Raw genomic sequence first — 12,265 nt, 5'->3', positions numbered from 1 at the left:
TTTTTGGGTATGTGTGAGACATTCACCAACAATTGGCTTCGCGAAGAGACAAAAGAGCTCTCGCGCTCATCATGACTGCACACGTGCACACGAGTGGTGCTTCCGCGTATTCAGCCGGGCTATCCACACGGGGACCCGGAAGCGAGCGGCTACCTACATCTCTATAAACTTCCATATCTCTACAGCGTCTATGAAGTTCCTCTCTCCGCCCCGCCCCTCTGTCAGCCTCCGTCACGTGCTTAGAACGATCGGACGCTCGGCGCCGCCCTTCGCTTGCCCTGCTGCGGAAGTGACGCGAGGATTCCGAAGGGCGGGGGAAGGAGGAGAAGGAAGAAGGAGAAACAAGCTGGTGAGGAGACGCAGGAGGCGGCGAAGGGCCCCCCAGGTGAGCCTGGCTGGCTGTGGGGCCGAAGAGGGAGGGGGAAAGGGGTTTCAAAACCCTATGGAGTTTGGGGTTGGGGGGGAAGGAGAGTGAAAGGACCCCGCACCCTCCCCCTCCCATCTCTCCTTCCTTACTGAGTAATCTGGGAGCTTTAATTGCTGTAATTATCGTGTTTGTCACTGAATGGCCCTGCTATTGTTAAGTTATCTATTGCATTGATGTCCCACCTTCTTCCCCTCCGAGGAGCCAAGGTGGGGAACGTGGTTCTTCTCCGTGTAATCCCCACAACGACCCTGTGAGGTAGGCTAGGCTGAGAGACAGGGACTGGCCCAAGGTCACCCAGGGAGCTGCATGGTTTCATGGGGCTTTGAACCCTGATCTCATCCCAACACTTTAACCACTACACCACACTGGCTCAGTTAGGTTCAGTGGTTTCACTGGGTCAGCTTTGGGTAGAGCTTAGAATTGGGTGCAACCCATCGTATTATGTGGCTAAGATCAAAGTGAAAGATATGTTGTGTAAATCATATTTACGACGGCTTTATTTTGCAAGTTAACTATAACTCTGTGCTTATCAGTTAATGCATTATATTTACCTTATTATATCTTTATTACTTATGGATCAACTGTACATTATATTATCAGTGAATGATGGTATCGAATGTTAAAAATAATTTTAGCATTATGGATCTTATCAAATGTTAGCTGCTGTTTCCAGCTGCATGAATGTTTTGAGGTCTCTGCCTTTTTAAACCTATCTTTGATTTTTAAAACCGTTTTTCAACCTATTGTTTTGATTATATGGCTATCATTGCCCTTGAGACTTAAGTGAAAGGTGATCTATAAAGGGATAAATTAATAATAGTAATAGTCATACCTGGCAGTAGATCTGTTGAGTTGCTTCCAGTTAAACTGCACTCAAGAGGAGACCCACCAAAATGAAGGGGCCTAAGAACCTAGGACTTGCCGATCAGAAGGTCGGCGGTTCGAATCTCCATGATGGGGTGAGCTCCCGTTGCTCAGTCCCAGCTCCTGCCAACCTAGCAGTTCGAAAGCACATCAAAGTACAAGTAGATAAATAGGTACCGCTCCGGCGGGAAGGTAAATGGAGTTTCCGTGTGCTGCTCTAGTTCGCAAGAAGCAGCTTAGTCATGCTGACCACATGACCCAGAAGTTGTACGCCAGCTCCCTTGGCCTATAGAGTGAGATGAGCGCCGCAACCCCAGAGTCGTCCGCGACTGGACTTAACAGTCAGGGGTCCCTTTACCTTTACTCTTTGAAGCATCTCCTAAGATACTTCATGTAGTAGATGATGTGTCAGTATGAAGAAAAAGTGCCGTGTTTGGGACTCTTTAGTTTAGAGAAAAGAGTTGGCCACGACTGGACATAATGGTCAGGGGTCCCTTTACCTTTAAGGAAGTCATGGCCATTCATTTTAGTGAGCCTACTCTGAGTAGGACCAACACTGGTTACAATGAAATCAGTGGACTTGAGTAACAATGACTTCAGTGGTTGACTTTTTGAGTTGGACGTCACCCTAAGTGCTGCGTAGTGGGTCACTTCTCTCCTCCCCTGAGGACAAGGTGGTCCTTTATGACCACAAATGGTAGGTTACCTACAATTATATACTTTATTTTGAATATGTAATTGCATTGTATATAAAGACTTAACAACAGTAGATAAAACTGGAATTAAATTTAGTATTACTGTTAAAAAAAAAATCATGGTGAAGAAGCAGTTATAGATGGGCTGGTCTTCCCTGGCTTTGGAGGAAGAGTGCAAAGGTCCCTCTTGCATAAACTGGAAACTTAAAACTAGAACTAGAACTGTTGTGTGATAAAGTATAATTAGTTTTTGAGTTACTTTAATAGTGATTTACAGGCTTATGCAGATTTTTATTTTATTTTTTGCTTGGGAAGTTAGCATGTTCTTCTCCAACTGTTGGTATGGAGGTAATCATGTTTTGTTGTCAACTTATTAACTGTGTGTGTGTGGCTTGTAGTAATTTGTCTTAACTTTTAAAATGAGTCATGGGAGCTGCCCCCCCCACCCAACATAAGCTGGGAGCTTAACATTATTATGATTAGCAGTATTATACGAATTTTATTTATTTTAGCATTATGTTGATATCACTGTTAAATGCAATAATAAACTAGTCAGTGTTGCAGGGTGGTTGTCAGGAGACAAATGGAAGTGTGGGAAAAGAATCATACCGAGGATTGGGGACAAAATCGTAGATCAGGTGGATGCATGTACGCCAAGAATTAAGCAACAGGTATCCTGAGCGTGTGATCAGTCAAGGAATTTTTGTAACCAGTACCATAATTAGGATCCCATGTTCTGACCCACAAAAGATCACTATTCGCTTTTCCCCAAGTGGTGTTTTCTAGCAAAGTAATTTATTCTTGCATTGCAGGGGGTTAGACTAGATGACCCTCAGGATCCCTTTCGACTCTACGATTCTAGGATTCCATGAGCTGTGGGTGGGTGTGTTTTTTTAGTTACTGCTTTTGTTAAAAAATTGGGAGTTAGCACCCTTTGCTGCTATAAATCATTGAGATCTACCAGTAGATCCTAATCGACTTTCTGCCCACCCCTGGCCATACACCACCTTGAGTTCTCTGAGCTGGGATAAACAATATTATTTTTGAAGCATCACAAGGTGTTTAGTAGTACTTATGGCGTACAAGAAGGCAGGTTCCTGCTCCTGAGGGCCTTAGCCTATAAAATGCAGCATTGGAAGAGCTCTCATCATAAGAACTGATGTCTGAGTTTGTTTCTTCCACTAGGCAAATTTAAGCCTAATCTCTAGTGGCAGGGAGTTCCACACCCAAAAACACACCCCAAAAAGAAAAAACGTCCAAGCAGTTTACAACACATTAAATAAAACAATCCAGCATAAAACAAATTCAAGCTGCAAGGACAATATTTCATATCCTTCTCTAAGTGACATTTTGCGTTCCTCATATTCATCATCTACTTAATTTTTATAGCTGCCCCATAGCAGAAGTACTCTAGGAAGCCAGTGTGGTGCAGTGGTTAGTGTCAGACTTAAGACCTGGGAGATCAGGATTCAAATCCCCTCTTAGTCATGATGCTCACTGGGTGACCTTGGGCCAGTCACAGCCTCTTAAACTACCTCACAGGGTTATTGGAGGAATTAACTGAGGAGCGGCGTGAACCATGGACTCCTTGGAGAAAAAGGCAGGATATAAATGCGGTAAGTAAGCTCTTCTGCTTATCTGCTTAAGAGAGCTGGAGGGGCCAACTAGATGGAGATGTCTGTCGCCAACATGGCATCCAGATATCTCCATGTGGTTGCAATTGGGCCAGTGTCAGTCGCAAAACGTGCTGTACGCTTGGTTAATTTCTAACACTTATCCCAAGGGAGGTAGAGGGGGTGGGGAGGCTTCCTATGGGGGTTAACAGAGAATTGAGTGTAAGGAGGTAAACAGACATTTCTGTCCTGTGAGCAGATTTAAAAATCTACCAGTAGACACACTAAACTGAAGTGTATATGGACATATGAAGATGCCTTACTCTTGCTAATAATAATAATAATAATAATTTATTTATACCCCGCCCATCTGGCTGGGCTCATGTCCCCTAGTGCTGTTGACTCTCACTAGCAGCAGCTGTCCAGAGTCTCTTATAAAGAGTCCTCTCCCATCTCTTCAGCCTGGGTAGCTTGGTTGGTTAGATCATGGTGCTGATAACACCAAAGTTGCCGGTTTGATACCTTATGGAACAGCTGCATATTCCTGCATTGCAGGGGGTTGGACTAGATGATTCTAAGGATCCCTTCCACCTCTACAATTCTATGGTTCTCCTAAAGGGCAAATGCTGTAGCTCAGTGGTAGGGTGTCTGCTTTGCACACAGAAAGGCTCAGCTTCCATCCTTGGCCTCTCTGGGTAGCACTGGGAGAAACCTGAGTCTGAAACCCTAGAGAGCTGCTGCCAGTGTAAACAGTTCTGAGTTAAAGGGGCCAACTGATTCAGCCTAAGGCATCCCATAACTGAAGGGACCTTTTGCATACACTGCACAGTGTGCTGTACCAGGAAGAGACGGTGGCTCTTTGCTGATGGTGACCCATCAGCATGGCAATCTGCCCAGTGTTTTTTCTTCGTGTTTCTCTCACGCTTTTGAAGAGCAACGATGCTTGGAGTTCTAAAACTAGAGGAAGACTCCAACTTCCTTTCCTAGGTCCTTGCTGCAGCTTGAATCCCAGTTCTCTTCCTCTGTCCCTGCCTGCTGCCCCTTGCATTTCCCCCGGCCGCTGAGCCTGGTGCTGCCTCTAGCGCAGACGTGGCTCCAGCCAGTTTGTTCCGAAGATTAATCATCTGGAGCTGATTAGTTTATTAGATCGGAAAAGGGCGGGTGCGTTGGGGAAGAAATGTTAGGGGCTTGTCTGGAAGAACAATTTTGATGTTGGTACGTTATTGTGGTTTGGAAAGTGAAACTGCTAAAGAGTTCCTCCCACCCCCTTGAGTGGAGGTGTGCACCCCAGACTTTCTGGTACAAGTTGAATTCCCTACCCTGTGCGCAGAAGATCAGCATTTGGACACCACATGGCTAAATCAAGGACCCAGTTGTGTTTGTGCCCTCTCTCTCACCCCCCCCCCCCTTTCTGTCACTAGCAAGAGATTGGTAACTGTGTTAAAGAGGACTTTCTGGGAACTGATTCCCCCCCTGGGCTCTTGCCCTTCGCTCCCCTCTCCACCCCATTTTTCAGATGTAGCTGCTGAAATGCTGCAAGGCTACTGTTTCCTTTTCTCTTTTTGTAGCAGATTGACACTGCTGCCCCTATAAAAATGAGCTCCTGACCCTACTGCTTTCTAGCTCTGGCTGCTGTTTTGACTTGCAGGCAGCTCAGCCCCTCCCCATGATTCTCTGGTGACCTCACAACTTGACTGCCTTTTCAAAATGCCTGTCAGGGGTTGCAGAACGCCTCCCTCTCCCCCTCTTTCTCAGCACCTTTCTGGATTAAATGGGTCAAGGGCAGCTATCCCACTGTGTGCTGAGTGCGGCTGTGGAGTCGAGTTGCCTCCTAGATCCTGCAGAGGATTCATGGAAAATACTGATGATGAAGTCATCCCCGTCCTTTCTGTTCCCAAGGCTTCTTGCATACCGGTGACATTCCTGAGTGCCTCTGCCTGAGTGCCTCTGCGTGTTTGACTCAGCACGAGCAAACATTTGCTCACTCTTAGATGTATTCCAGGCCTGCAAAGGCAGCTCTCCTCTTTCCCCATCAGCGTTGGGCTGCCAAGTTTGCTTTCAACCTCCTACTTAGAAAAAGGGTGTTTTCATTCACTGGTTGTCAGCTGCTCCTGAGGAACAGCAGAAGGCTTACTTGCATTCTCGTGGCTTAGTTAGGACAGGCTTAATCATTTTCTGTTTGTTCCTTGTTCTGTATGAACCTGTGCAGTTCCCTTATTCTGAGTGAGGTCACTGGGACAGCTAAACCAAGAAGCTTCTCACCGTCTTGGGCAGAAGGATATTTTCCCTGTCTTGGGTTGGGTAGAATGAGAACCCCTTGCTTCAAGGGTGGCCTAGGCTGCACTTCCGGGTTAGCGCGATCGGCTAATGGCGGATTCCCTCCGAGCTCCGGAGGGAATCGGCTCGACAGGGGCTGGGTCTTGCCGTGCCGGCGACACGGGGACCCTCAAAAACCACGGGCATAGGAGCCCGTGGACATGGTGACTCGGCGGGCATCGTTAGCACCCTCCCGACTCGTGAAGGAGCCTTTTTAAAGGCTACGGAACGGGTGCCGGGGAGTGGCGTGGTGCTGTGAGTCTTCTGCTTCCCCTGCCGAGCGAAGCCGCATGCCATTTGTCGGAGAGCGCTGACTTCTTCCTATTAAAATTTGGACTTAAAATCAAGAACAACAACCCGTGAGTAATTGGGAAATTGGATTACAAATAATTTGATTTTGAATTCGGCACGAGCGGGGGAGGTGAAAAAAAGGGAAGTCCGCCCCCCCCTTATTGTAAACAGTTTGAAGCAAAGAGCTGTCAACTAAGGTTGCGAGAAGAATTGGGGTGATTCGATAAAAGATATAAATTCCACAGATTTAAAGGACTAAGCTAATGTGCCGGAGGACAAGAGTTTAATTATTTGGACTAAGTACCACCCTTCTCAAGCCCGGGAGTAACCCGTGAAAAGAGCCTGCAGAGGATTTATAGAAAACTTTTGACAGCTGTCAAATTAGCTGTCAAAGCCGGAAAAATCAAAGCTTAAACTCTAACCGGCTATACTGCTACAAAATATTGAAAGTAAAGAAAGACTGATACAAATAAACCTGACTTTTGGATCGGAAGGGAAAAGAATACTAAGTAACCAGAATCCCTCTAGAGGGGATTCTTGGATATTACAAGAATGGAACTAGGTCGGGAAATACGAGCTGACTTGCGAGAGCTTATTTTTCTCATGGGAAAGCTGCAAGAGAGGATCGAGCAAGGCCATGTTTTGTCTACAAGTCCTACGAAACCGAAGTCAACAGAAAATATACCTACTGAGTTGGAAAGGGACTTGATGCTCAAAACACAGGCAGCTGGACAAGAAAAGAAACCAAAGATTAAGACATCAGCTGAACAGGAGGAGCAGAAAGAAGGGGTGGCTGAAAAGTTACAGAAGATAAAAGAGAGCCGGAGACCTGCCAAGAAGAATTCCAATTCGACTAAGATGAAAACTGGATTATTTGGGACATATAGACTTAAGAAACAGAGTTGGAGCTCCACCTCTAAACAAGTAGGCCTTGCTGGAAGAAATATGGTTAACATGGAGAAGGTACTTCCTCGACCTGGGGTGTTCAATATGAAAGATTTTCGAAGAAGCCGGCTGAAAGGGACTGAGAGAGATTCGAGAGCCTCGGACGTAAGGTCACCAGGCTAAAAAGATGGACTAATTGGACTTTGGTTTGGGATTGAAACCGGGAAGAGAAGGGTGGGGTTTAGAAGTCCAAAGGGGGCCTGATTTTTATTTTGCAGTGTAAAACTATATGCTTTTTATTATTATAAGAATGGGGAATCTGTGGATGGGAATTAGGGACAATCTTAGGGAAGGTTTTTTTTATTTGTTTTTATATCTCTTTTTTCCCCTCTTTTTATGTATGATTAAGGTATATATTCTAAAAATTGCTAAATAATCTAAATTAATGGATAAATAATGAATTAAGGTTTAAAATTATTATAAAGAATCATATTAACAAATTATGGTTAGGTAAACTAATAAATTATGATTAGGACATTAAGGATAAAAACTTGCTTGAATAAACAATTGGAGTTGGAATACAATAAGGGGAGGCGTGGGGAAGTCATGAAAAGAAGTTATTGAAAATGAGACTTAAAAGTGGAATTTTTTTTATGCTGTGTTTTGTGTTTTTTTTTGTGTTTTTGTTTTGTTTTTTGTAACCTTTTGAAACTTTAATAAAGATTATTTTAAAAAAAAACAAACAAGGGTGGCCTAGGCTGAGTAATTCTGCATGATGCTTCCCCTGTTCCAACTTGAAGTGTGCAGATTCTGGGGCTCTTCAGTCTTGTACAGTGGCATTATTTCTTTCTCAATTTTTTTTTTATGTTAAGCAAAAAAACCAACAACAAAACACCCCTAACCTGAAGAAGAATGCTGAGGAACTCAGTGCTTTCTTGCTTGGTGACTGTTTAGTTCAATAAAGGCGTTACTGCTGCTACTCTTGGATTCTCTCTCCTTTTGGATGAACATTCTACCTCCAGTTTTAATCTCTGTATATTTTTCATATTTGCATCTTGTGAAGTGACCACTTCCCTTGCCTACCAGCTCTATGCAGGTTGCTTTTGCATGCAGTTCCTGCCCCAACTGGGCCCTCCTTGCTGACTTGTTTTATTTTGGTCATTTGAAGGAATGACAGGCTGTCCTTGCAGGCCTCCACCCACTGGGCGGGACACAGTTTGCTTGACTAGCCCTTGCATAATCTCTTTGCAGACACACTTTGAGTGAGTTGCACGAAAGCGCCTACCTTGCATGACAAATCTTGACAGTGTCAGTTTTTCCTTCTAGGTCCTGGTGATAACTTCATAGCTATCAGGGTGGCTGATAATGCATTTTCTGTCTGTGCTGTCTTGATAGTTTTCCGCAGTTGGCCTCTTGTTCCTGCAATTATACTGAATTGCTGTGAACTCATATTCTTATCACATGATGCCATGAGGCTGTTTTTCTCATGTTTGGGGTGTGTGCCGCTGGCTGTCAGGAGCAGGTTGGCAATAAATTACATGGCGTTAGTGGAGTTAATTTTTTATTCAAGGAAACAAGGTCAACTCAGGAGGCCGAGCCTAGTGAGCACAGCAACTCGTCCCAGTAAATCTTGCTCCTATAAGGCAGTTGTGCAGACTGAAGGTCCATGGCCTTTCCACAGTTGCCTAAGTCTCCTCCGCCCCTGATTCCATCCCAAGCAGTCTGAAACTTCGTCGCCATGCCTGTCTGCTCCACCCTCTTCATCCCTCTTCTGGCTTTGCTTTGCCGTCTTCTGGTTCTGGGAGACCGGGGGAGAGGTGAGCTGGTCACAGCAGGAGGGGGAGAACCCCTGGCTTTTTCTGCAGCCTGACTCATCTCTGCCAGAATGGTGGAAGAACGATAGTCACAGACCTGTTTTACACACAGACTACACATAGCCCTGTATATAATTGTGTTGCCCACTCTAGGAATTGCCATGATAAGAGGGATGCATGTGTAAAAATTACAGTCCCTGAATGCAAAGCATGGCATAGCCTCAGTCAAACAGCACTCATATTTTGGGTGGGCAGGTTGGTGAAATAGTTGACAACCTCCCATAGTGATTTTGGTGCCAAGACTTTCTCTCTTTCCAGTGCAGATAAGCTGGCCACCAGCCAGGCTGCTATTTAGCTTGGCCTTAGATCTTGTTTTCTGGGACCATTTTATGTTTATAGCTCAAGTTCTGGACTGTCTTGGCCTGTGTGTGTGTGTTTCCTTTTGCTGCTAAATCTTGCAGTGTATTACCTTCTAAGAACATGAGAGGAGCCTGCTGGATCAGGCCAATGGCCCATCTAGTCCAGCATCCTGTTCTCACAGTGGGCAACCATATACCTGTGGGAAATCTGCATTCTCTCTTGCGGTGGCTTCCAGCAGCTGGTATCTGGAAGCATTGCTGCCTCCAACCATGACGGCACAGCTGAGCCATCCCCGCTCGTAGCCATTGATAGCCTTCTCCTCCATGATGAGACTCATGGAACTCATTGCTAATCTATCTAGTTACAACACTCTATGACATCTTTCCCCATCCTGGTGCCCTCCAGATGTTTTGAACTACAGCTCCCATTGGCCCCCAGCAACATGCAGCTGTGCTGGCAGGGACTGATGAGGATTGTAATGCAAAACATCTGGAGGGCTCCACGTTGAGAAAGAAGGATTTCTAGGATTGCATAACAGGAGCTCTGCAACTTGGAAGATGGCTTTGCTCTAGTAGCATTTTATTAATACCTATCTTGAACTCCTGAGGAACTAGGGAGGGGAGGTGCTGTGGCATTTTATTCCTGGCATTGCACATGCCACTTTCCCCAGCTGGTTTCTTTGATTTGTGTAGGACCACCCCCACTTTTACTTATTTGAGTGACATTTAAAAACAACCCCCTTTTCCCTCCCACCACAGCAGGAGCAAGATGAGCCTGAAGTCGGAACGCCGAGGCATCCACGTGGACCAGTCCGAACTGCTCTGCAAGAAAGGATGCGGTTACTATGGCAACCCGGCTTGGCAGGGCTTCTGCTCCAAGTGCTGGAGGGAGGAGTACCAAAAGGCCAGGCAGAAGCAAATCCAGGAGGACTGGGAGCTGGCTGAGAGGTAAGGAGGTGTTGGCGCCAGGGAGAAATGCTTAGCTCCAGCTTTTGTAGCATTGCCACAAATTGCATGTTAATCTGTGGCTTGAATTGCTTTTTTAAACAGCCCTCTACAAAGATAATACTTAGTAACATGTCAGTTCTTTGGTAGGATATCGGATGGGGACAGCTGAAGTGTATGTGTGTGTGACTGAGAGGGGGCGTTTTGGTCATGGCTGGGCTGAAACTGCAATGTGGAGAGTTCCCCAAGCAGTAAGGAACATGGGAAGCCAGCTCATACTGAATCAGGACACTGGTCCCTCTATCTCAGTATTGCCTACACTGACTGGCAGTGGCTCTCCAGGGTTTCAGGCAAGGAGTCTTTTCCAGCCTTTTCTTTTAAAAAGCTTTCCTTGATCAGAGAAAAAAACACCCCCCACAGTGTTTCATAAGGCCCATAGTTGTTGTTCTTCACACACAAGATAATTAAAACACGAAACAGCATATACATTTACAAGAAGACTAAAACAAGTGGATGCTTGTGGTATCCAACTGGGAAAGCTTATTGGAACCAAAAACATCTCCAGCTGTTTCTGTAGAGGGCAAATAGAGGGTGCCTACTTCAACCAAACCGATCAATGGTTTGGAGCACATTGAGGAACAACATTTTTGGCTTTTTAGTTTAGACAGAGGAATGGAGAGGCCGGGACACCATAGAAATTCACAAAATTATGCACAGTGGAAGGAGTTTCTCTCTCTCTCTCTCTCTCTCTCTCCTCTCATCTCATAAAACAAAGACCCAAGAAAACTGAACACTGGATGACAACTGGAAGTGGTTTTTCATACAGCACATGCTCAACCTGTGGAATTTGCTGCTGCAGGATGTAGCAGTACCGCGTTGTCGTACGTTTTGGTTCTTGAACGCTGAAAACCCGGAAGTAAATGCTTCCATTTTCGAACTTTTTTCAGAACCTGAATGTGTGACGCAGCTTCCGCTGAGTGCAAGAAGCTCTTGCAACCAATGGGAAGCCATGCCTCGGTTTTCTAATGTTTCGGAAGCTGAACGGGCTTCCGGAACGGATTTTGTTTGAGAACCGAGGCACCACTGTATATGGTCTAGCAGCTGATTGTCTCTGTTCTTGCATTTCCAGCCCTCCTGGGACAGCTAAGGGGAAATAAGCAGAGATTTATACCAAAATTGGTTGGGCAATTGTCTGGATAGGGTAGAACAAAGCTTTCAGAATTCTTACGCTTGATGTGTGTGTACGTGCGTGTGTTCTCACACATTGACACAGTATAAAGGGATCACATTCTTGTGCTCTGGGTGCAAATGAATAAATGAAATTTCTGCAAGTAGAAAGTTGGCAGACTGTGAAATGAGCGAGATAAAACCATTATGCTTGATCTGCTAATTCTTCTGCTTGCGGGGGTACATTCAGAAATGGTATGCACTTACTGCAGTCTATAGTATTGCTATTCCCAGCCTGCTTCAAGGTGTAGGCCAGAAGCCTGGCTTAAATGTGTGACTTGATTTTATTGTGGAGCCAGAATCTGACCCTGGAGGAGACAGGAGGGGTTCCCAGCGGCTGGTGAAACTCAGCATCAGTGCTTCTTGCTGGAACTTAACTGTGGCTCTGTTTTCTCCACCTGGTTGCAGGCTTCAGCGTGAGGAGGAGGAGGCCTATGCAAGCACTCAGCACCCTCAAGGGGCTCAGTCGCTCACGTTCACCAAGTTTGAGGAGAAGAAAACCAACGAGAAATCACGGAAGGTGACGACGGTGAAGAAATTCTTTGGGGCGTCATCTCGACCGGGAGCTAAGAAGGGTAAGCGGGGAGAGCGGTTAGGGGGGCTTTTAAAAACAGCTGGGTAATGATTTCAAGTTTTTCTGTTTCACTAGCTTTTTGGATTGGTATACAGCAATTATTGTGGCCCTTTCCAGACTCTTAAATCAGTTGGTCTGAGTCATCACCTAACTCGGAAAAATATTATTTTATGATAAGCCAGCAGAGCTCTCAGAGTGCACAACCCACAGCACATACAGCTGCATTACCTTTATCGTAAAGGAAACGCTACAGCT

The 12,265-nt window shown here is 45.5% G+C and overlaps 1 protein-coding gene across 4 annotated transcripts in view; it reads left to right on the top strand.

Annotated features, from left to right (window-relative positions):
• Positions 1 to 283: 283 nt before the first annotated feature.
• Positions 284 to 12,265, top strand: part of RABGEF1 (RAB guanine nucleotide exchange factor 1) — a 32,561-nt gene continuing 20,579 nt past the window's right edge. For 2 of the 4 annotated variants that reach the window (XM_080984022.1, XM_080984020.1), the window contains exons 1-3: positions 284 to 385; positions 10,024 to 10,212; positions 11,845 to 12,011. In XM_080984022.1, the coding sequence (XP_080840148.1) occupies positions 10,034 to 10,212; positions 11,845 to 12,011 (346 nt within the window). In that variant the 5' untranslated portion in view covers positions 284 to 385; positions 10,024 to 10,033. The remainder of the gene's footprint in view (positions 386 to 10,023; positions 10,213 to 11,844; positions 12,012 to 12,265) is intronic. The other 2 variants (XM_080984023.1, XM_080984021.1) reach the window with 1 other exon arrangement.

The sequence above is a fragment of the Podarcis pityusensis genome (assembly GCF_964106645.2).
Source record: "Podarcis pityusensis genome assembly, chromosome: 15".
Lineage (NCBI taxonomy): Eukaryota > Metazoa > Chordata > Lepidosauria > Squamata > Lacertidae > Podarcis > Podarcis pityusensis.
The sequence above is the reverse complement of the archived record's forward strand: the minus strand, read 5'-3'. Positions and strand labels throughout refer to the sequence as shown.